Source organism: Erigeron canadensis, chromosome 1, assembly GCF_010389155.1.
Source record: "Erigeron canadensis isolate Cc75 chromosome 1, C_canadensis_v1, whole genome shotgun sequence".
Taxonomy (NCBI): Eukaryota; Viridiplantae; Streptophyta; class Magnoliopsida; order Asterales; family Asteraceae; genus Erigeron; species Erigeron canadensis.
This window is the reverse complement of record NC_057761.1, coordinates 58,552,074-58,577,233: the sequence shown is the minus strand read 5'-3', so window position 1 is coordinate 58,577,233 and position 25,160 is coordinate 58,552,074. Positions and strand designations below refer to the sequence as shown.

Genomic DNA, 25,160 nt, shown 5'->3' with positions numbered 1-25,160 from the left:
AATGTTTGTATTGTTACTCCAAAAGTCTAGCTAGCTATAGAAAACAATTGATGAATCCTAATCAAGAAGAAAAAAACAATATTCGACTAATATACCAATGTATAAAATTAATTGTTGTCATGGTGTTTGATTTATAACTTGATAATCTTCTATCTTTTATTCTATATTGAAAATTTAAAATATAAAATATAATTCAAATTTTTATTAAGAAAAATTAATACTCGTACTTAAATTGATAACATTTAGACATCATTTTTGTAGGTTTCGTGTTCAAAAAAGAAAAAGAAAACAAAAGTAATACAATAAAACCTCTATAAATTAATAATGTTGGGACCGGGATATTTTATTAAATTATCGAGATATTATTATATCGATAAATTAATAAATTATTAATTTAAAGAGATTCATGTATCACTTTCAAAACTTCCATATCCAATGTAAAAAAAAGGTAAATGACTAGAAACCCCTTAGAGAAATTTTTCCTTTCAAGCTAGCAACCTTGCAACGCTGTCTAACGGTGAAACCTCAAAAACCTTGGTTGGTTGAATATGCCTTTGCATGGATTCAGACCTGGGCGGTGTTCCCACCAAGTCGCTTTTTAGGGGACATGTGACCACTGGGCTATAACCCAACATTCACATATTAAATGAAACAAGAGTCTAAAGCAAATTGCTTTCGACAAGATAAAATTCGTTCAATGAATTCAACGGCTCAAGTAATTTAAACGATGTAAACTGTGGAGAATACATTTGTGAGCTTTAGAACTTGATTGCGAGAATGCATTATTAGTACAAAACGAATGTGAATAAGTTGCGAGATTATCCCAGTGAAATTAATGAATGTTATGAGATTCAAAACATTGAAGAAATTGTGATGGATACTGTTTGAAATCTAGTTGATGATGATACAGTAGTTTTGAAATCGATCACTCGAAAAGAAGTATTGCAAGCGGCAAACAACTCTTTACAACTATTTATTGCGACAATGTCTCAACTCTTAAGTGCAACGTAGAAATTTAAGATTATATTCAACGTAGATTTAAAGTTAATAAAAAAAAACAAGTGATTGTAGATTAGTTTTTTTTACTAAACAACATTAAAATTTTAGAATATTTAAGAAATTATTAATTTATAGTTTTGATGGGACCTATATATTTACTTTGGGGTTTAAAAAAATTATTATTTTATTATTTAATTAATTGGTGTCTATTTTTGTACTGGTCCCAACTTGGGACTGGACAAATTATTAATTTTATCAAGGTTATTAATTTATCAAGTATCAATTTATAAAGGTTCTACTGTAATAATAAGAAGAAAATATATATAAATAATTAAAGACTATGTTCTACGCATACATCAATCATAAATTAAATTCAGTGATGATTTAAAAGTAAAAGAAAAATGTGTAATGCTATGGGTGATAATGTGAGACTGAGAGTGAAAATGTCAGCTAGCAAACAAAAGATAGGGATCACGTGTCCACACATGCACACATGATAAAGAGGTATTCAGGTAGTCACTGTATATGTGGTCTATCTGGTCATGATAACGATGATCAACTGACAAGAGAAAAGTCCACATACATACACTGTAAAAGAAACAGATTACAATTAAAGAGAGATGTAAAAGTTAATACGAGTAGTAAAAGACATATGTTAATGAAATGAGCATATGTTGTCATTGACTGTTATATTTTGACAATAGCTACAATATGATATTTGGCCAATCGGAAAGGTAAACAAAAGACATATAATTGACACAAAACTTTACATTAAAATTTGTTATAAAAATACCATATTAAAATTTAAATATTCATCCAAGATACTGACACAAAACTTTGCATTGACATCTATTCAAGAAAAAAGAGAGAAAGCAACCGAGAGGAGTTCTCAAACTTTGTTTGTCAAAGGATGATTTTGAAAACTATATAATAAACACCCACCACACCACCTTCTCCTCTTTATCCGTTCATTTATGTTATCTTGTTTTCCTTTCTTTCATTAGTTAGTGGTAATAAATAAACTCGAAACACATCATCGAAATACTTCAAATGGATAAGTATTTATATGATTTTGATAGCTCCAAGAAAAAATAAACCTAAGTTGTGTATGATGTATAACCTGGATGAAATGTTTCTCATTTTATTCAACTTGATTGTTTACTTGATATATGTAAATTTATTACTCGTGGTACTTTTCGAACTGTATATTACTAATATTACGGTGTAGGAATCTATTTATCAACAATTTGATGATATAAATTAATTAGATTTAGACAAAGAGTGTGTTCAGGTGACACAATGTGACGTTGTGTTCGACTACATATTCACCTAATAATCGGGTCTTTTGGTCCCAAATTCAAATTCGGTTCTTAGTTTAATTTGCTCCGTGTTTAATTGGTTTGGTCTAAAACAATGGAACGCAATAAGTGTCCCCAAAAACGTGAACCAACAAACATCCTTAGTTACACACATGTTCGAATCTCGCTAGGTGAGATCTTGAAGATAGTCAGAAACAAAGTTCAGAAACAGTCATGACGACAATATTAAACTGAACATAGTTCGGTGACCTAGTTCGGTGACCTATATTTCTCAGATAACCTGAACGGGTAACCATTTTACCATTTATGTTTACCACTTAATCTAAATTAGGATGGATGCAGTATTTCAAAAAGAAACTATTAAAAGGTTATCAGTAACTTACACTAATTTTGGTATATACAAAAAAAAACACACACACACACACAAAATTAAGAATAATAAGCATACTTACATTATACAAACTTACAAATCAAAATTTTAAATACACTACAGACCATAATTCCCTTAAAACAAGCTAAATACCAAATGACACAACATACGCTGTCCACGGCCTTAAAACGGCTGGCGATTGGGTACATAAAGGAACCTTCAATGGGTCTTTGACCAGGCTAACCAGTTCAAAGGTATCTAATGTAAACCTGGTCATAACTGACAAGTCTAACTCCAATAGGCTCAGTAAAACACAATACACAGGCCATCTAATCATTCTAATCACGACATCATAATTCCAGCTAACCTTGAGAACAAATTAATAACAAGTGTTCTTAACTAATGTCAAAAAGAATTATAACATCAAATAACCCCAACAAAAAAAAGCACAAAAAGAAAAAGACACCAATCAAACAAACGACATTTAGATGCGGCTTTTCTCTAAACACAGGAAAAAAATAAATTAAAAAATGAGGGAACGATAGAAGATGACCGGGCTGCATCAACAGAGAGGTGGTAGATGATGCTATGTTTGCGCATCCAATAGCTACAAAATCACTGCCTCAATTTCAAGATTTCATATGTGCCCTTTTGGTCTCCTTATTACCCATCGTCAAGGCACATACCGGTTTGATGAAGACTGCCATGTCAGCATCATAGGAAATAATCTGGGGTCCTACGTGTAACATCTGGCTCCCCCCTCCTTGGAGCAGGTTCAAACTGAAATTCAAGATCCCGTTACTCCAGTGATCTCATATGTAAATATGTTTACTATGAGTAACAACCACAGACCCAAACACGTTTTGACCTGACCCGTCCCAAATCATATACTCAGACCATTTGTGAAAGAGTGAAAAAGAAACCTGGATGAAAGTGTGACCCTTGCAATCGTCCACTTCAAGGATTGAAGCCATATTCCCACAACGGTAGCAATAATTAGGTGCGCTGAAGATTGTCACGACCTTTTGTTCCTATTATAACCAATAGCATAATTTTATCACTGGTAAAAAAGTTGTCTTAAACCAAGATTATACCAACAAAATGAAGCTGATAAAACTCTTACGTGACCCCAGTTGAATCCCTCCATAACCAGCTGGTGTGCTCTAGCAATGAGTTTTAAGCTGTTTGTATGATTGAACTGCTCAGATATGTCCTGAATGACAATAAAACAAAGTTGAATTACTCTGTAAAATTGAGTTAACGGCATAAAAAGGTAACTTTAGCAACTATTAGCTTGTTTTTATTCAGGGTAATACAGTATGTTATTATTTTATCACTCATAAGAAGTTCACTTTGACGAGCATTATTTAAGGCAACCAAACTTTCAGTTATTTTCTACTTCAAGTTAATATAAACTAAAATGAAAATATATAATAAATTAAATAAAAAGAATGTGGTGAGTTATATACTTGTCCAAATGTATATCCAGCACCCCGAGGCGAGATACCCCAACCACAACGATCATCAGGGTCAGACCATAAAAGATCACACATGGGCCCCTCGTGGGGAACTTCTTGAACACGGTCAAAGTTCCTTATATTATCAAGTGTTTCAATTGAAGGAGACAATCCGCCATGAAGACAAAAGATTTCAGACTCAACCTAGCAAACGCATAACATCATAATCAAGAAGGCCGGAGGCAACAACTGAGCACAGCATGAGATTTATTAAAAGTTAAGTTTTACTAACCAATGCAGTGAGCGGAAAATAATCAAATAGATCTGTAAATGTCTTCCACACATTAGCATTCCCATATCTGCTCTTGATCATTATTGAAGGGTATATTAGATAATAGATAATTAGTCAAAAAGTTAATTAATTAGACTAAGCATAAGTTAGATAGTACAACTTACATGTAACAAGAAAAGAGGGGAAAAAAAGAGCAGGGGTGGGGGGTTATGTGTTACTCTATTAACATATGATAGTATGAACAATTAGGCACCATCAATAAGAAAGATATCGAAAACCATACTTACTTTCTTAGGCACTCATCGTAAAATCCATACACTTGAGTGATCTGCAGAAACATAAACAAAATAACTATTGTTAATGATAAAGATTTCCTATATAAAATATATAGTTTCACCGCAAAAACAAAATTAACTGAGACATACATACCAAAGGACACAAAAAACAGTTTATAACTAGTTCTGCCAGTGATTAAAGTTAGTTAAAGTATATCTTCTAAAATGCTAGTTAAAACGTAGCACAAAAGCTTGCCTGCCGACTTTCATGGTTTCCTCTTAGGATAGTAATTCGTTGTGGATATCTCACTTTGAGGGCCACCAAGAGCTGAAACGACAACAAGACTTGTATGAGAATCGAAGCAATGTCATAACACTTCCACGCTAAATTAGAAAAAGCCGTATAAACACCTATATGAACCAAAACACAAATGAGTTGATGAAAACCATGCTGTAGACGGCAAGGGGATGAACAGAGAGAACCTATTTGATCATATACTTCGGTGATGGTTACTTTGAATAGAAACATATAAACACAAGAAAAAACATGATGTTGTAGCACTTACAGTCACTGTTTCGACAGAGTAATACCCACGATCCACGTAATCTCCCATAAACAAGTAATTTGTATCCGGGCACTACATAAAGTAAGACACAAGAGCAATGTAATTAGATCCCAATTCAAACTAAATAATCAGAGAAACAAAAACAGATCCAATGACTAGCTTAGAGGGTGTTTGGATGTGTGTTCTGAACGTGATTATGTGACACTCATGGAGTAACTATCATAAAACAGGCTTTATAAAAATAAAAAGTGTTTGGATATGCTTCTGTTGTTTAAAAATTGTAATAATCAAATAAATGGATGTATGTTCATTTAGAATATGCTAAATATTTAGAAGATTGGTACAATAAATGAAAAAAGTAGAGACGGTCAGAAGTAGAAGTCTTAAAAAAGGCTATAAGAAAGAGGTAATCAATTTCGTTACATCTGGTATAAGATTGCTTGTACCTGATTATTACATCCCTACATAAGTTCATAACCAGATAATCAAAAGCAGATATGTGATTATACAGCCATTAAAAACTGATCTAAAGAGTTCAAGCTTTTAAAAGCAGATAATCAGTTTCGAAATGCACAACCAAACACTACTAAGATGATCACCATTATCTTTATCAACAAAAACACTACACTATGCTCATACAACTATACAAGAATAAAGAAAGTATGAACACAAACCTTTCCTCCAATCCGGAAAAGCTCGGCGAGATCATGAAATTGCCCGTGAATATCCCCACAGATTGTCACGGGGCTCTTAACAGGCTGCAAAGATAGATGCAAATAGTTGATAAGTTTATTCAACTCAAACTCGTCAATGTTTGAGTGAAATTACATTTTTGTGTAACTAAAGACTAAATTTATTGACCTTAAACGTGATGGTAATATAATAGTTTGGAAAGATAACAAACAGTCCTGCATAAGACATTATTATAATACTTATATCGGATCATAGCATGCAAGGAAAGCCCAAACCGCCCCTCCATGAATATCTTTCAAGCCATCAGAGACATATGTGTTCAAACTTAATAATGTAAGAATACTGACATTGTATATTACTAGACATATGCACGTCACATAAGATTAAAAGAAACATACCTGCACATTGCTTTCTTTCATCAGGATCTCCTTTGCCTTATCACATAATGACCTGACCTACAATCATATAACCATAACATTTAAAAATGCTCTTCTACCATTTACAAGTTACAAAGAGGTGCATAGGTTAGAGAAAAACAAATTCCACGTGATCACATCAACTTTGGCATGATTCATTCGACCACAACAATACTAAAGTGTTCAAGTATGTGTTGCACTCATCTTTGAAAAAAAAAATACATATCCACTACAAAGAACATGCAAGCTTTGTCACTGGCAGAAAGTATGGCTAAACGGTTATTCTGTAATGCTTAAAGATGACAAGAGCCACGTCCTGAATTCTTCTTTACGCCCGTTTATAACAATTATGTCATGTAATCGCACAAGATAATTCGATTACGAAGACTTGAAGTCACAGCTAATATATATCTATTCAATAACTAATATATATTTATTCAATAACTAATATATATCTACTCAATATCACATATATTGTGCGTCCTTTCTTTTGGTTCGATATTGGTAATGGTAAGCCACCTTTGCTTGGTTCGACACGTGGAACACTCAAGGGCCTTTAATTGATTTTCTAACAACAAGAACAATTACAAGAGCTGGGTTCCAACTTGATGCAAAAGTGGTTGATATTGTGTTAGATGATGCTTGGAGATGGCCTACTGAATGGGGTCCTGGACTCCCACTTGTTGTTGCTCCAAGTTTGAATGAAGATAAAAAAGATACTGTAATGTGGAGAGATAAAAAAGGAATAACCCATGACTTCTCGGTAGCTGTTGCATGGGAAGAATTGAGACCACGCCAATCTGTGGTACAATGGCACGAACTGGTTTGGTTCAATCAGTGTATACCTAAACACGCCTTCATGCTTTGGCTGGTCATGAGACAGAAGTTACAAACTCAGGATTATCTGCACCAATGGGATGTGAAGCATCTAAATCAGAATGAAACCATTGTGTGCTCTTTCTGTGAGATGCAACCCGACTCTCATTCCCACTTGTTTTTTGAATGTAATTATTCTGCTCAACTTTGGATGGGGGTCACACAAAAGGCTGGACTGGAAGGAATTCCCACTGATTGGGATGCTATTATAGCCGATGCAATTTTATTGCCAAGAAAGAAATCGATAAGAATTGATAATATTTAAGCTTGTTCTGGCGGCTACTGTGTACTACTTATGGCAGGAAAGGAATGCAAGAATCTTCAACAAGAAGAAAAGATCGAGTTCTGAATTGATCGAGGTGGTAATCAATACTGTTAGACTCAAGTTGTTAACCTTCAGGTTCAAGAAGACGACCCATGTAGAAAAGGCTCTTGTGGAGTGGAAGCTGCCTTATCATCTAGTTAACGAGACGTAGGCTTCTAATTTTTTGTCTATCTAGCCCATTGTTTTGTTCATAGTCGGCAAGGTAGTTTATGGGACAGGCATGTCAATGCCCATAATAGTTTCTGTTATTGCACAATGGTGCGTTTTTTGTACAAGCATACAAATTTTTGAACAATGGTGCGTTGTTTGTACAAGCCAATCTGACATTTAGTCACATTGCCTGATTTATTTTTGATTAATACAATTCATAGGGTATATCCTTTTACCCAAAAAAATCATATTCACTTTCAAAATGAAAATTCATATAACCATATCAAAATCAGAAGACAAACAAAACTGTGAAAATGGAATATGTTCATTCAAAGTAAACAGATTTCACCAATTATAAATCGAACGAGTATCTCATAAGGCACATGTTAAATCAGCCAAATTTGACCCGACCAAATTTAAACAGCTAAAACTAATGACATTAAAATGCAACAATATATCCAACTTGTCATGTCTTGTTGTTGAGCGTATGGGTGTATCCAACTTTCATACCATTTATCAAATGTAATATATTCGTTATTGCATGTATCTGGTTATCTTTTTATAAAATAACCACTATCTTAGCTGACATCGCAGGCTTACAAGTTGTCATGTCATCAAACCCAAACCGACAACAACAGTTTAACGTAAAGTTACACAAATAGACTAAGCGAAAGTCAGATACACACCGTATGACAAATGTGACAAGTTGGGTACCTAGACCAAACTTAGACATATACTTACAGACATACACCAAGATTCAGATGCTTCACATTTATATATCAAATGAATGTATATAACCTCCAAAAATATTCCAGATATATAAAAGAAAAAAGAACCCATAATTAAAATAAAAAAAAAAAAAGCAAAAAAGTTTCAAACTTTATTGTAAATGGATCTGACCCAGAACAGATCTGCCCAAAATCAAATCTTATTAACCCCATAAATCATCTAAAATTCACGAATTAACCACAAACATAACAAAAATAAAATGTAATTAATGGGAAATAAAATGTAATTAATGTTAAAAAGATTTATTGAATAAAGAATTGAAATACCTCTTGTTCAGACAAGGGTTTGCACTGCATGAGCTGGGAAATATGTTCATCAACATTACGATTAACCCGCTGCATAACTGGATCCATGCTCATCTTTCCTTCCTTTTTTTTCAAATTTTTTTGACAAATTATATTATTATTATTATTATTATCCTAATTAATACGAGTATATATAATTTGATGGTTTTGGGATTAATTAATTTTGTGGGTCGGACGAAACATATCGATAACGAAATAAAAATAAAAGGAATCAAAATGAGGGAGTGTAGAAGAAGCAGAAGAAGAGAGTGGGTGAAATTAAAATTAATTAAATTTTTTTTCTAAATAAAGATAAACTATATATCTATACCACATTTTTTTTTAAATGATTTAAATTACCTAAAATGACCATCTTCTTTATTCAAGTTGTTCCGTAATCAAGTAGTACATATATATTGGCCACAACTTTTAGTGGTAAAAAATGCAATAAGTGTTCACTAAATAGTGTAGTTTTTTTGAAAAATGAAGATTTTTTATCGGTACCATCGGTCAAATACATATGGAATACCGGTCATTGTAACTAACTTTAAACTTCTGAAAAAAATTTCTATTAATAAAACTTATAAAGATGTATTTATGCAACTAAATGAGAAATAAAATTATCGAACTAAAAGAATTCTTAAACCCGCTGAAAATAACCAAAAACTTTCTTAAAAATTGCTATAATTTGTAATAATATAATCGTTGTCGTTACTTTATGCCAATACAAGAGTGGTAAAATAAATTTTGCTACAAACCACTTGTGACTGTGGTTTCGCCACTGACAAATAGTATAGGTTGATTTAAAATGTAAATTGATGTAAATGTGGTAGTTGATATATTTTACAATATATAAAGGTTTAAGTTATAAATTAATAAAATAATTGTTTATGATGTAAATTAATCCATTAAAGACAAATTGAGTATTTTTTACAAGATAATGTAGATAACATGAAAACTCGAAATATCATTGTGAAAGTAAGTTGGTGAAAAGAAAATTATACTTGTTCATCGATAACATATAATACAATATCATGTCATCTAATAGACATCAATGATTTATGAATGTTGTTTTTCTTTGAATTGGTTATCTTTTAAATATAAATTAACTTGTAAATGAATATTAATTAAAGTTATTGTAACAACTTTATCGCATCATATCATACTAATGTTAATACTCATATGTGGAAACATAAGGATGTGTTCATTAACAACATGATACATACGACCATAGACAAAATAGTATTGTCATCATATTATATTGTCACGAAATGAAACTTCTTGGTTTCTAAAAAGGTAAATATTCATATTCGGAGAGTATTACCTAACCATTTGCCAACTCAAGCGAATTTAGTAAGTAAATGTCTAAATGTATGTGAAATTATAAGTGAAATTTGTTATTTGTTAATTTAGTAACTTACCAAATATCAAATTAAATCGATTCAATCAGTTTATTTGATCCTCGGTTATTAAAACAATACTTTTGGCAACAAAAAGAAAGTTCGTCCAGGTGAGGTGCAACACTTCTACTAACACATGCGTTTGCCATCTTCTTCTTTTTATATCCGGTTGGCTTATCACTATAACTACTACGAGTAACTAGCTAACATTCGTACTTCTTTCTTCGACTTCTTCCGTTTCATTATGAAAACATGGATAGGCATCAAATCTTTATATTTGAATATACCCATTGGTAGGCTTTCACACTTAAAGGAAAACATTACATACAACGAGCATGGTATCCCTGTAATTGGGCTACGGTGGTGGAGAAGGCGGTCTAGTGGTGTCGGTGATGATACTATTGGTGGTGGTGGAGGGGTCAAGTGGTGTAGGTTAATTAAATTATGATAGTGAAATTTTTAAAAAAATAAAGGCTTAAAGTGTTAACTATCAATATAAAGGTTTATAATGTATATTAATTCATTAAGGGTAAATTTGGTATTTTATAAAAGCTTTTTCCATAGTGAGTGTTTACTAATGGTAATTTAGTAATTTCGTATGTAACTGTTGTGTAACTATTTCTAAAAATGGGGGATGTGATAATAATCTATACTTCTTTATAAAAATTATCCATCCCCTAAAAATAGAAAATGTTACACAATAGTTACATGTGAAAGTATGAAATTGCTTTTAATAAACACACTATATGAAAAGAGTTATTAGAGATTACTAAATTTGTCTTTAATAAATTAATTTACACTTTAAACTCTTGTCTTGCTAATTTACCTTGTAAGTCCTTATCTTATAAAATATTTTCACTATTATCTTTACATCAAACATACATCACTTAACACCAATTGTCGATGTCATCACCACCTATCACCAACACCACTAAACCACTGTCGCCATCACCGCCTCCGTAAGTTTTCTTATATATACATACATATATACATATATAAACAGGGGAAAGGTTAGGTAAAGCATGCAGTACCTATCTTAAGTAAAACAGAGGTGATTATGTAAAATTCAGGGGGAGTTTATGTAAAATTTAGGGGGTTATGTATGTTTATTAAATTCAAAGGTTTAATATATAAGTTTTTTTTAATATAACAATACCTAAACTTAGATAAAATCTGCAGTACGAATCATTTTCTCATGTAAGTATAGATCACCCAAATGTTTATACACTGTTGAAACTTGAAAGGCGTCATACACACACACACAACACATCCCACCACCCACCCTCCAATATATTCTATTGGCTTTCGCATCCCTTAGATTTCTGTCCTTTGAAATGCCCCTGACCTAAAAAGAATTTTTTTTAGTAATTACCTAAAAATCATAAATAAATAAATATACATATAAAAAAAAGATTTTGTAAAAAGAGAGAAACACGGAACAAAAGATATTTTTCATATTTTTCGTATCGCCTTCTTCTTCTTCCTTTCAAAAACCAAACAAAATAATAAAATTTAGGGTTTCTACTTTCCACATTTTTCTCTGTAAGTTTTCTTATATATACATACATATATCTGTATCTATATATAGCTTTATCTGTTTATTATATTTGTATTTATTCGATGCATTTTTGTTGCTTCATATTCTGGTTAAATTATTATTATTATATATATATATCTATATATATTGATGTAAGATCATTTGCATAATTTGTGTTTATATATGTATATGTGTATTGTATTGTTTCGTTGAATTTAAGTTTCTAAGTTTTTTAAAGAAAATATTTAATTAAAATTGTTTATTATTTGATCAGGTATTTTGATGTTGACGAAATTTTGGAAGTTAGATTAGATTAAGGTTTTTGTTTTTTTCGGATATTTTAAGGTTGTTAGGTGGACAAAGTAAATTTAAGGTTATTAGGAGGAAAAAAAAAGGAATTAAGGTTGTTTTGAGGTGGGGAATTGTTTCTTTCTTTTAGGAATTAGGGTTTGTGTTTGAGTATGCCAACTTCTTGGGCTGATTCAGTTGCTGCAGCTGACAACGCGGCTGCTGGTGGCGGTGGTTCTTACGTTGGTGGTGCTCCAAGCAGGCCGACTTACGTCCCACCACATTTGCGTAACAGAGTGGGTAGTTCTGAGGCAGTTGCACCACCGCCACCGGCTGTTGCCAATAGTGTAGGTGGGGGGAATCGTTGGGCGGCACCTAGAAACGACTTTAGGTCTGGGTATAATGGTGGTGGACGTGGCGGTGGTGGTGGTTGGAATAATAGGAGTGGTGGTTGGGACCGTGGAAGGGATCGTGAAGTGAACCCGTTTGGAGATGATGTTGTTACTGAACAAGAGTTTGTTGACCAGGAGAATACCGGGATTAACTTTGATGCTTACGAAGACATACCTGTTGAGACTAGTGGTGATAATGTTCCACCTCCTGTGAATACTTTTGCTGAGATTGATTTAGGTGAAGCACTAAATTTAAACATTAGGAGGTGCAAGTATGTGAAACCGACTCCTGTTCAACGTCATGCTATACCAATATCTCTTGCTGGCCGAGATTTGATGGCTTGTGCGCAAACAGGTTCCGGGAAAACTGCTGCTTTTTGTTTCCCGATTATTAGTGGCATAATGAGGGGGCACTTTGGTCAAAGAGCACCACGGATGCCCCGCACTGCATGCCCACTTGCTCTTATACTCTCGCCTACTAGGGAGCTATCGTGTCAAGTGAGTTTGTAATATTTTATATTCTGTACTTTTGATTTATTTTTTCTTCTTTCCGAAGGACTAACATTTTGTATTTTTGATATGCAGATTCATGAAGAGGCTAGGAAATTTGCGTATCAAACTGGGGTGAAGGTGGTTGTTGCCTATGGCGGTGCTCCAATAAATCAGCAGGTATGTTAGTTTTATTACTTAATTTTTATGTATGAAATTTGCAATTAATATTTCTTATCATCTTAACATCCACAACAGGTCCCTTCTTGAGATTTGAGATGATAGTTTATTACGCTAGAAGCAAACAAAATACTAACAACATTAATGGGAAAAAAAATTAAACTTGTTTTTGTTTTAACACACTGTAAACGAATTTTAGTAAGCATATATAGGGTACATATTTGAGATAGTTGCATTTAAGATCCACCCTTTGTACTCAATTTGCGATATTTTTTCCCCTGTTACACAAGACATGGCTGCTTCTACCCGTCGACATTTTCCAAGCTGGGAAGATTGTCAGGGTGCACACTGCACAGGTTGAATAATGGGTGAAATTGGACTGGATTTGGTTGCTATGATCTTTTGTAGTACAGGTCCTATAGACTGGGTTGAGGTTAGTCTGGCAAGCAAGTTGTTAAGATGGTTGGGTTGTGTAATTTGTCAAGATGTGTTTGGGTTAAGTGTGGAATATGTAGTAAGACTTAAAATAGGCTCAGATGAGTCTGGGTGTGCTGTGTAATTTGTCATGATGGATTTAGGGTGAAACAGGTCTTATGTTGCATGGGTCCAGATGGGCCGGGTTGAGTCGTTTGAAACTGCTTTTGTTCACTTTTAAAATCTTTTATTAGTATGTAATGTGTTATTTATGATTACAAAAGCAGTATTACTGCAATAATATCCTAAATCTTGAAACAAAACCAATTTAGAAGGCTACGTGGAACAAAGATATACCTTCATTGACTTAAACTTGGTTGACCTGGTCTCATTTTAGTCAATTTTTTAGTGTTTTTGCTTTGTTTGAGATAACACAGTTTAAGCCTGCCCATTCGTAGTTAATAGGTTGAAGCTGCCACCTCTTCATTTATGCATTATGTCCCGAATTCAAAAAGTTGAGAGAAGAGGAAAGCTTTGGCTATATAGGATGAGAAGTTAGTTTTTTGCATCCTTGAGTTCTTTTATGGGCAAAACTTACTTTGACATGTAACTAATCTAGCTTACACGAGTGTAAGGCAGATCCGATATTGTGGAAGAGGAGGGGGGAGGGGGGACCGGCCCTGGCTCATGCAGGCCAAGCCAGCTCAATCTTGATAATTTGAATAAATTATTTACTTGAAATCAACCCAATAACAAAAAAGAACCCAGTCGAAAACTTGTAACCTTGTTGATGGATCCTTCATATATTTTAAATAACTTAATATGAATCAGGTGTTGTATGATAAGTAAGGATGTCCATTAAACAATTTTGTATGAAGGAATTACAAATCAAGAAAAAATCTGTATATTCTTCCCGCATTTTGATGAATACTTTGGAGACAAAGGTTAATTGAATGTTACTGTATATGATTGACATGGTATACATTTAGTAATTAAATTGGAGTATGTGTATTGGTGTTCAGCATTGGTCCAAGTATGCATCACTCTAAGTTAGGGATGGTTTTCGGTATCATACCGTACCGAACCAATTGGTACCGATACCGAAAACAACCCAAAGTGAGAACCGAATACCGTACCGATTATATGAACACGGTACCGGTATTTCGGTTTTATCCCGATTAGTACCGAATTTTCATGAACATTTTGGGTTTGACAAGCAATTGTTCTAAGAGTATGATTATTAGACTCTGTATTAACATCATGATCCAACATTTTTACTTTTTCTTACAAAACAATTACATTCTTGTTCATTGTAATGCATGCATTTTAGTCCAGAACACATAATTGCATTCTCGTCCTTTGATCCAACATTAAGATTGACACAAGTCATGTAAATATTACATGCCCCATGCATTTACTCATATCCCACCTCAATTTCTCCTGGTTAATTTGTAATGTGCGTAATATTTATTAGGTGACTTGTAATCTGATGCAGAGCACATATATTTACAATTTTGTGTTCCCGGCTATAACTCTTCAAACTGATTTGATTCTTGTCCTTCAATGCTTTGTAACGTAAATACGTAAATCATTTTTTTGTTATGGATTTGAAGTTGGAATTATGTATGTATATGATGTTAGTGGGAAAGCCGAAAGGGATAGCCTAATGTGTAAGAACGTAACTTTTGCAGCACACCATAAGAGTTGGAACAATGTTATACAGCAAACAATGTAATACTAAACACCCTCAAGTTCGTATTCTAAATAGATGCATGACTTTGGAGGCAGACCGGTCCATAATAAAATAATATAACCCTCCATGTTTTCGGGATTACAATTTGGTTTCCCCGTACCGAACCGATTTGTACCGAAACCAAAAATGACCCAAACTAAATACTGATACCGATACCTAATCCCGATCGGTACCGATTTTCGGTACCGGTACCGGTTCGGTTTCGGTAATATTGCTCATCCCTACTCTAAGTTATATTTTACTTTTCTATCAAGTTATCAACAGTTTTATTTTATCTTTTTGCTAATGCTCATCATGTGTCTCACACTATCCCATTATGTATCACTTAGAGTTATATTTTACTTTCACACAATCACACTGGGTAGTGAACATTCATTGTGTTTCCCACCAGCTTCGTGAGCTAGAACGAGGAGTTGATATTCTTGTTGCTACTCCTGGGCGGTTGGTAGATCTTTTAGAAAGGGCACGAGTCTCTCTACAGTTTATCAAGTATTTAGCTTTGGATGAAGCAGACCGAATGCTTGATATGGGTTTTGAACCACAAATAAGAAAGATTGTGCAACAAATGGACATGCCTCAACCTGGTGTGAGACAAACAATGTTATTCAGTGCTACTTTCCCGAAGGAAATACAGGTTTTTTTCTTCTCATTTAAGCTCTAGCAATAATGGAATTTTGCAAGATTTGATACATGTGTTACTCTTTAGCTTCCGTCTCTAATATATTGGTTGATATGCAGAGACTGGCATCTGATTTTCTTGCAAACTATATATTCCTGGCTGTGGGGAGAGTTGGTTCGAGTACTGATTTGATTGTACAGAGAGTTGAGTATGTACAAGAAAGCGACAAGAGAAGCCATTTAATGGATCTTCTTCATGCACAAAGAGCTAACGGTGTTCATGGCAAGGTACTATATGAATGAAGATTTTCTTTTATATGATTTTGTTATTTATTCCACATATTTTCTATTCACCGCAGCAAGCTCTTACTTTGGTATTCGTCGAGACTAAAAAGGGAGCTGATTCACTTGAATATTGGTTATGCATGAACGGATTTCCTGCCACCACCATCCATGGTGATAGAACGCAGCAGGTATCTGATCTTTATTTATTAGTATTCAAACATGCTATCTAATGTTCCAAGTGTCTTTATTCTAATAATTTTTTTTAGGGGCTGATCACCAGATTCCTAAATAATAAAATAATCTGATCATAATCAGAATCACTATATAGGGTACCCAGACACTAAACACTGATAAGCTAATAAATTTGATGTCTGCTATCGCACATCCATACACTATCTTTATCTTATGTTGTTTCAGTTTTACATGATCTATCCTCGAAGGAATTACATGAACATTTACTAAAATGCATATCTGATTATCTTCGAATAATTGCAGGAACGTGAGCAAGCATTGAGATCGTTCAAAAGTGGAAACACTCCAATTTTGGTTGCAACAGATGTAGCAGCACGTGGTCTCGATATTCCACATGTGGCTCATGTGGTCAACTTTGACCTTCCTAACGACATCGACGACTATGTCCACCGTATAGGAAGAACTGGCCGTGCTGGAAAATCGGGGCTAGCAACTGCTTTTTTTAATGACAACAATTCCTCGATGGCTAGACCATTATCAGATCTTATGCAAGAAGCCAACCAAGAAGTCCCTGCTTGGCTTGCTCGTTATGCAGCTCGAGCTTCTTATGGCGGAGGCAAGAACCGTCGCGGTGGCGGTCGGTTTGGCGGTCGTGATTTCCGACGAGACTCCAATTACAATAGGGGTGGTGGTGGAGACTATTATGGTAATAATGCTTATGGAGCACCTGGGGGATATGGTGGCGGATATGGAGCCCCTGGCGGGTATGGTGGTGGTGGTTATGGTCCCGGTGTCACCAGTGCCTGGGACTGAGTTTCATTCAGTTTAAAATAGAACCTTTTTTGGTGGATTTGTTTTTACCCTTTATGGGGGGTAGTTTTTACATCTACTAACAAAGTAGTAGGGTTGAGTGTTAACCTGTTGGTTATTTTTTTCGTGGTTAAATTTGGTGGTTGATGGGTTGTGGAATGTGGTATGTTTTTGGTCGGATATGTATACGATAAATGTTAAATTCTGCAACCCAAGTTTGAGGGTCTGTAGATTATTGCGGGTTCCACATTGTGTTTTTCTGCAGAGCCTCGTATGGTTAAATGTAAGTGTGCTTGTTTAGTTGTGGTTGTGTTGAAAAAATTTTCATTCATTCTTTTTCTATTACCAAGTAGTAATGAATAGTAATGAATGATAGGTTGGTGAGGTGAAGCTGGTTGAGGAGAAGGAAAAAAAAGATGGGAAGTAAATGTAGTTTGGTTATGTCTATTTATTATCATCACTATTTAGAATATCTATATTCAAAATTATGATTCCTGCTTTATTTATTTATTTTTGTTGGCAAGGAGAAGAGTAGTCTTTCAAGCTGGTGTCATTATAGTAGTTAAATGTATGATTATGACATAAACATTGATAAAATATTTATGTAAATTTCCAGAAAAATAAAGTGTCGGTGTTTATTACAATTATAAACATGTTATAGAATACTTGGAATTCAAGCGTTTGAAGATGTAAAACAATTATAAACATGTCAGTAAAAGTACCACTAGTATGTTGAAGATGTAAAACATGAAAATATATATTTTAAAACATTGTTGTAGTGAATCAATTATCAATATCGTTTTTCTTCTTTTAGAAATAGCTTGTTCATCAATGACAATTCTTCATAATCCAAAAATGACTCATTTCTATAAAAGTTATTCATTTGAAAGATTGTCATTAGGTTCGAGTTTAAAACATAATGAGAAGAAACATAAATGGAAATCCGTTAACGACATATTGGAGTCTAGTGGAACAAAATTTGACGTGAAAGATACAAGGAAATTATGAAATAGATGTTGATTTAGTCAACATCAAATATCTTCATATTGTTTGTTTATTTGTCTCAATAAAAGTTTGATAACGTGTTGTGGGTGGTTTAATACCAAATTAAATAGTTGTCGTGGTCTATGAATAACAAATAATAATAATTTACATTCCATTGAACAAGACATGACATCTGTATTAATTAATTTTACTAGTTTCAAACAATAATATATTTACATTTTATACATGCATTGAACTTATGGCTTTTTAGCCAAAAAGATACATGCTTTTGTCACATATGTGCACAAACTCTTCTAACATCAAAAATTAATGCCTGTCAAAAGTGATGTATATATATATTTTTAATCATTTTGGTTGAAGTCTACTAATCGAAGGTAATAAAAGGTTAAAGTCTGCAAAGGGCCGTTGTGTGGTCAGTCATTTTAGACAATAATGTATGAGGGGCAAAGTTTTATATCATTTACCATGTCAATGTGGTCATTTACAATTCAAATATTCAATACTAAAATTTGATAATTTACTTACTAGAATTCAAAGTCTTTAACTAATGCCATATTTTACTTTGTTTACATCACATGTCTTAATCTCCAAACTTGACTATTATAAATTTCAATACTTAATAAAATAAGGTGATTAGTGTAACAAATGATCAGAAATATGTATGTATTATAGGTGAAAGGATTATTGGAGAATTATTTGTTTTCTAAAAATGAGAATTTGTATATATGATTAAGTTTATTCATATTTGAAAAGAGATGAATTTTCATATGATAATAAAATAAATGGTTAAAAACATGTCAAAACACAAATTTTAAAATATATTCTCAAGTAAACGGCTTGAACTTTTTACACATAAACAAACTCACTTAGAAATAAATATAATTTTTTTTTCCTTCCAAATTACTCTACTTTTATTATCATTTTAAAATTGATAAATTTTTCACATACGAGTTATCTTAATCACACGTGACAAAACACTGAACAAAAAAGTGCTTTAAATTATAAAAAATTAAAGGTTTTGAATGCAGTTATACATTAACACAAATTGCAAACATACCCTTCATCTAAAATACATTTATAAAGTTTATTTATTTTTTTGATAGAAAAAATATCGTTTTTGATATTTTTGAGTCTTACTTATTATTTATTTATAATTATAGTTATCCAACAATAACTATTAAAGAAATTAATCTGTTCAAAAAATAATAATAATAATATATAAATTAATATTAATATATTTAGATAATATAATATGTTACTAGGAACACAAGTATATTTAAGTTTGTAAATTATATATGATACAAATTTAACAGCCACCTCTATCCCCTTAAACAATAATATCTTTTATTTAAGAGTCAAAAATCACATATGAACTCTAGATGGTTTTTTGACAACAAAATCAACACAAAACACAAATAGATGTGAATTTCCCATTTCCATTTCATCAATATATATTCTTCTTCTTCTTCTTCACACCAAACATCACTATTCTCTTTGTTTTTAGAAACCGCTGAATAGCTTATACTTCAAAAACACACACACACTTTCCTCTGCACATTTTTCATGTCAGAAACATAAAAAGTTCATGTCTTGGTTGTTGGGCTTACTTTATTTCTTTCTGGAATAGTATAACTATTGGATCAGATTTCAAGATTGTCAGTCTTGATCTAAAAACACTCAGTAGCTTACATATATATATATATATATATATATATATATATATATGCATATATATGTATATATGAAGTTACTTGAATTGTGAGAAAAATGGCTGAATTATCTGAACACCAGAGGTCACCAAATGTGCAACAAAGACAAAGGGGGTTTAGAGTTCAATCTCCACTGGTGAGCCCCTTTTTGTTTCTTTTGACTTTTTCTTGCTTTGTGCCTACACAAAATTATGCATAAATTTGACATTTTTTTCAACAATAATTGACTTAAAATGTGTTATTTTTTGTGGGCTTTGTGTTTTTAATATAATTAATGAGTACTGTAATTTTTATGGATATAGAGTTACCCAGATAAAGTTATGAATTATGACGGAATAAACAGTTTTTTTCAAGATATATATTGACTTTAGTTTGTGGGTTTTGTTTCTTTACAAGCTATAAGTGCTTATTTGCGGTAAAAAAATAAAATGAGAAAGTACCAACTTGCTACTTAAAACTTATAAGATATTATTCCTTATAAGATATAAGCAGTTTGTCTAGTGTACAGAGATGCCTAGATGAAGTTATAATGAAAATAGTAGCACAATGTGCAACTTATTTATGAGGTCTAGCTAGCCATTAGTTGGGAGATATCTTGAGGTTTTTTGTTTTGCTACGAACTGATATCTGTTAATTTATGACTTTTTGTGGTTAACATAATGATATGAGTTATTATTGTTGTGTGTGTGTGTGTGTGTTTAATCTTCCGAAAGGAGAATAATTTAACTGTAATTTATCATTTATGAGTGAATACTACAGAGTATCACTTAAATTGTGTTGCATACATACTTAGTATGAATGATCTAATCATCAAACCGAAACTGAAACCGACCCCGTTATGCTACCCACAAGCCTAAGGTCTAAACAAAATATTTAATAGCAACCGCATTTTAGTAGTTCCCGTTGATTGTTGAGATGCTAATTGTCATCCGTGGAATGACAAATATATGGGATGGAGCCTTGTAGTAAATAAAAGTGTTCTCTGCTGTTATTTTAGAAATCGTGTGATTTATGGTCGATATTAGACTAATTATATTGGAAATTTGGAATTGCTTTCAGATAATATGATAATTGGTTTGACTCGGTTCCTCACTTCAGAAAATCTGCGATAGACTTTTTAAATTTAAATAGATATGTAAGGTGATTAAGTGAAACCGAGTCGTGTTGATAGGCTTATCTTATGGAGTATGGACTACTAAAGAAACTGTAACTCAGTGCTAACATTTTCTTTTGATATGTCAATTTGTTGGTAAGAGATGGTAAGGGGTGTCTGGGTGTTTTGAAAGTGTATCTGATCAATTTTACTCCAAATAGCAAAGTTGCTAGTTATTGGAAGTATTCTTTTATAGGTGGAGGCTAGATAATCGGTTTCATACTTGCTACAACAAAGCTAATTAAGGGTAAAGTTAGATTACTCATGCAGTTATCTTGTTTACTAACCCTTTGAGATAATCAGAATCTATCAAACATCAACATCATTAAAAGTGATTATTATAACTTCAAGCAGCACAGCTACATTCGATCATTAAAACCCTATATCATGACAAAGTTGTATTACAGCTGAACATCATCACTTTCAAAAGGCCCATCCAAATAACCCTAAGTATGCTGAGTTGGAGTACATGCTTCATATATTGTAGAATAAATTAAATCCTGAGATTTATTATATTGGTGGTGTTAAAATATACTGTCTATGATTCCCCTGCATATCCTAAGACTAAGAAGTGATTTCAGGTCGAATCTGTATCATGCTATTGCAAAGTCGATGCAGGCTTAAAGACAGTTGCTGGAGCAAGAAAGTTTGTTCCTGGATCAAAAATATGTATTCAGCCAGACATCAACCCACGTGCACATAAGTCTAAAAATGGGCGTCGAGAAAGAACAAGAGTTCAGACACCTCTCCTTCCCGGACTTCCTGATGACCTGGCAATTGCTTGTCTAACCCGTGTACCGCGGGCTGAGCATAACAAACTTCGTCTAGTTTGCAAAAGATGGTTCCGAATTTTATCAAGCAACTACTTTTATTCCCTTAGAAAGAGTCTCGGGATGGCAGAAGAATGGGTTTATGTCTTCAAACGGGACCGCGATGGAAGGATTTCATGGCATGCTTTTGACCCGACTTATCAATTATGGCAACCGTTACCACCTGTACCAATTGAGTACAGTGATGCTATAGGATTCGGGTGTGCGGTTTTAAGTGGGTGTCATCTTTACTTATTTGGAGGTAAAGACCCTCTTAAAGGATCTATGAGACGTACCATTTTTTACAATGCTCGAACAAATAGATGGCATAAAGCTCCAGATATGCTTCGAAAACGACATTTTTTTGGATCTTGTGTGATTAACAATTGTCTTTATGTTGCGGGTGGAGAATGTGAAGGAGTCCACCGGACTCTTCGTTCTGCAGAAGTTTATGATCCCAATCGACGGAGGTGGAGTTTTATATCCGATATGAGCACAGCAATGGTTCCGTTTATTGGGGTTGTGTATAATGGAAAATGGTTTTTAAAGGGACTCGGGGCACACCGGGAAGTTCTCAGTGAAGCATATACACCTGAAAGCAACACATGGGCGTCAATTACTGACGGGATGATTGCTGGTTGGCGAAATCCAAGCATTTCTATGAATGGGAAACTTTATGCTTTAGATTGTCGCGACGGATGTAGGCTTAGGGTTTATGAAGAAGACACAAGTTCTTGGAAAAAGTTTATTGATAGTAAGGTTCATTTCGGGAGTTCTCCTGCTCTTGAGGCTGCGGCTCTTGTTCCGCTTAACGGGAAGCTGTGCATTATTCGTAACAATATGAGTATCAGTCTTGTTGATATCTCGAGTCCAAATAAACCAATCGAGAGTAATCCACACCTTTGGGAGAATATTTCTGGTAAAGGTCATATAAAAACATTGTTCACAAACTTATGGTCAAGTATATCAGGGAGAAATGGTCAGAAGAGTCATATTGTGCACTGTCAAGTGCTTCAAGCATGAAGAATTCAGCACCTTTTCTAGCACTAGAGAAAGGCATCGGTTTTGGTTTGTACAGATTTCTACCATGTCGTGTGGTCAACAGGAACCCGTAAAGAAAGCAGGAATTTTCAAACGTCAAATGAACATTGTAAGCGTCTTTTTTGTTCTTCAGATCCAGTGAGTAACTTAGTATATTTATGAAAAAGATTTGTGTATACATGTGGGTTAGAACTCATGATAATGTGTAGATCACTTCTATTTTGCGAACTTGTCAACTTCTTGATTCAATTACTTCTCATTTGTATCTGAATCAAATGTGTTCATTATTTGAAGCTTAGTATATCTGTCTTTCTTGAAGTAGTTAGGATATCAACCATAACACATAAAAAGTTTGAATCTTTATTATATTTGGTACATGAAACATGGGACAAGATTTCTGCATACATGTGGCATAATAGTATCTTGATGTATTTTCTCATTTGTAGTCTTTGATTGCAATGTGTGTCATTTTTTAGTAAGTTAGAATATCAACCAGAACCGGCAAAAATAAAAACAAAAAGAATGAATTTTAATAAATCATGGTATACAGAAGATGGAATGAGATAATGAATATTTCTTTATTATGATAACTGCACAACAATCATTTAAATTCAGTAACTGTTATGTGAAATCTTTAATTTAGATTTAAGTTCCCCTGTTTATCATCTCATGAAAACGTTTAAGTGATTCTGCACGTTGAATCTTAAGCTGGTTCCTAAATTTTTTGATGAAATCATCTGCTTGTTTATCAATGTCTGTTTTTTCATCTACGATTTCAAATCTCCGTGAGACCCTTTGTGCCGTCTTGTTAGCTTTCTTTACCTCAGCATTTCTTGAGCTTCCAATGCCCTTCTCCATTGCCGCTGCTAACTTCTAGAGAGAAAAAAAAGATTTAGATAGAGATTAGGGAGATGGAAATATGGAATGGCTAAAAGATATGGATAGAGATACATACATGTGTGTATGTATATATAGGAGAAGAATACGAAGCTTAAAGGGGTGGAAAGGGGAAAGAAAGTGAAAGAGTATGTGATGGTATTTGATAATGAGTAAAAGGTGCATATTCTTCCTACAAAAAGCTAAAGTTTCAACTCCATATTCTGCATATTTTATTTGCATAAATTGAATAACTTTTTGGCTTCATCTAATGAGAACTGTTCCGTTTAAACTTTAGATTAATTTAGCATTTCATCACATGAACTTTCAAATATATTATACCTAAAGCATTTAGATGTGAATAAGACAAGAAATCACAGGGCAATCTACTTTGTATAGATAATTCAATATTTATGATAGAGACAAAATTAGTTGTACTTTTTTTAAAGTGAATGGAAATTGATTTTGTCATTAGAATTGTTGGAGTCAAATTTTTAGTGCCACAAAGACTTTTTAATGACTGTTAATTGTTGAGACTTGAGAGAGGGTCATCACCCGTCTAGTAGTCAAAATTTTAAAAGGTGACCAACAGGAGTTCAGAAAAATCAAAAACTAGCTTAAAGCGGAAAGACCCACCACAACCCTCACCAGCGTCTCGTGCAGGTTTAATTGGGTTTTGTCTAGACAGTAGTACTACCACAAAGAAATCAAAGGGGGAATGGAGTTGTGATGTTTGCAAAATCAGCACCACGTCCAAGAATGGTTTGAATGAACATCTTGCTGGAAAGAAATACCAAACATAAATGGCAGCACTTAAATCACCCAATAATGGTGGTAGTGAAATTGGTCTTAATTAAAAGTCCTGTCACGGAACAATAGATGGAGATTTCGGTGACCCCAAAGGAAAATAAGGAAACCAAAGGAGAGACCGCCAAAAAAATAGTTGAAAAACACTTGAAAAAGTGGTTTAGTAGAGAACGTGCAAAAAAACAACAATCGGCTCATCGAAGTAAAAGTATTGGTGCATAGTCGAACGGCACATACTATACAGTAGAGATTAGAGATCATGATGAAAGGATTAGTTTTTCTTGTCACCTGCAATGTAGTGTAGGTGTACATCCATTATGTCCAGCATGCCTATTAGATTTCATTTATAGACATAATGCTACTTAGATGTTTCTTAAATCTAACACTTTCTGCGGTATCTAAAGTTCAATAACTAATTTTGATCAATCTTAGATACATGGTCTCTTGGTAATTAGAAACGGACATCCGACTAGTTTTCTTGTATGTTTTTTATTACATTATTAGGTCGCTTTGAATTAAAGTGCAATTTGAACAAGGTTCGAGTCTTTTAGAGCCGTGAGTTAATAGTTGAAACGGGTCGAATAGGGAACA

General features: G+C 33.4%; 3 protein-coding genes across 4 annotated transcripts; 2 read left to right on the top strand and 1 right to left on the bottom strand.

Annotated features, from left to right (window-relative positions):
• Nucleotides 1-2,747: 2,747 nt before the first annotated feature.
• LOC122598668 (serine/threonine-protein phosphatase PP2A-2 catalytic subunit) lies at nt 2,748-9,076 on the bottom strand. The gene is made up of 11 exons (XM_043771255.1): nt 8,794-9,076; nt 6,370-6,426; nt 5,953-6,036; nt 5,279-5,350; nt 4,969-5,040; nt 4,725-4,765; nt 4,438-4,504; nt 4,158-4,349; nt 3,812-3,901; nt 3,612-3,719; nt 2,748-3,468 (listed from the first exon to the last, which is right to left on the bottom strand). Exons 1-11 carry the CDS (start codon nt 8,884-8,886, stop codon nt 3,403-3,405), a joined length of 942 nt encoding a protein of 313 aa, XP_043627190.1. The 5' UTR covers nt 8,887-9,076; the 3' UTR covers nt 2,748-3,402.
• A 2,575-nt stretch (nt 9,077-11,651) lies between these two features.
• On the top strand, nt 11,652-17,675 carry LOC122586035 (DEAD-box ATP-dependent RNA helicase 37-like). 2 transcript variants are annotated; one of them, XR_006321854.1, is made up of 8 exons: nt 11,652-11,753; nt 12,023-12,926; nt 13,014-13,097; nt 15,656-15,898; nt 16,003-16,170; nt 16,242-16,355; nt 16,663-17,452; nt 17,546-17,675. XR_006321854.1 is itself a non-coding variant. In XM_043758150.1 (7 exons), exons 2-7 carry the CDS (start codon nt 12,210-12,212, stop codon nt 17,170-17,172), a joined length of 1,836 nt encoding a protein of 611 aa, XP_043614085.1. In that variant the 5' UTR covers nt 11,652-11,753; nt 12,023-12,209; the 3' UTR covers nt 17,173-17,675. The 2 variants fall into 2 exon arrangements, 1 of the variants encoding a protein (XP_043614085.1); XM_043758150.1 differs by having other exon boundaries at nt 16,663-17,675.
• Nucleotides 17,676-19,565: 1,890 nt separating this feature from the next.
• Nucleotides 19,566-23,204, top strand: LOC122586036 (F-box/kelch-repeat protein At1g55270). Its single transcript, XM_043758151.1, has 2 exons — nt 19,566-20,019; nt 21,618-23,204. The coding sequence occupies exons 1-2, from the start codon at nt 19,942-19,944 to the stop codon at nt 22,866-22,868; spliced, it is 1,329 nt and encodes a 442-aa protein (XP_043614086.1). The 5' UTR covers nt 19,566-19,941; the 3' UTR covers nt 22,869-23,204.
• The last annotated feature ends 1,956 nt before the right edge of the window (nt 23,205-25,160 follow it).

Excerpts from the sequence above, each read along its gene's own strand:
- LOC122598668 (XM_043771255.1), bottom strand. The coding sequence starts at position 8,886 with ATGAGCATGGATCCAGTTATGCAGCGGGTTAATCGTAATGTTGATGAA. Across the intron at positions 5,351-5,952 it reads TTTTCCGGATTGGAGGAAAG|TGCCCGGATACAAATTACTT; the intron begins GTTTGTGTTCAT and ends TACTTTATGTAG. Across the intron at positions 3,720-3,811 it reads AGGGATTCAACTGGGGTCAC|GAACAAAAGGTCGTGACAAT; the intron begins GTAAGAGTTTTA and ends TGGTTATAATAG.
- LOC122586035 (XM_043758150.1), top strand. The coding sequence starts at position 12,210 with ATGCCAACTTCTTGGGCTGATTCAGTTGCTGCAGCTGACAACGCGGCT. Across the intron at positions 15,899-16,002 it reads CTTTCCCGAAGGAAATACAG|AGACTGGCATCTGATTTTCT; the intron begins GTTTTTTTCTTC and ends GTTGATATGCAG. Across the intron at positions 16,171-16,241 it reads CTAACGGTGTTCATGGCAAG|CAAGCTCTTACTTTGGTATT; the intron begins GTACTATATGAA and ends TATTCACCGCAG.
- LOC122586036 (XM_043758151.1), top strand. The coding sequence starts at position 19,942 with ATGGCTGAATTATCTGAACACCAGAGGTCACCAAATGTGCAACAAAGA. Across the intron at positions 20,020-21,617 it reads TTAGAGTTCAATCTCCACTG|GTCGAATCTGTATCATGCTA; the intron begins GTGAGCCCCTTT and ends AAGTGATTTCAG.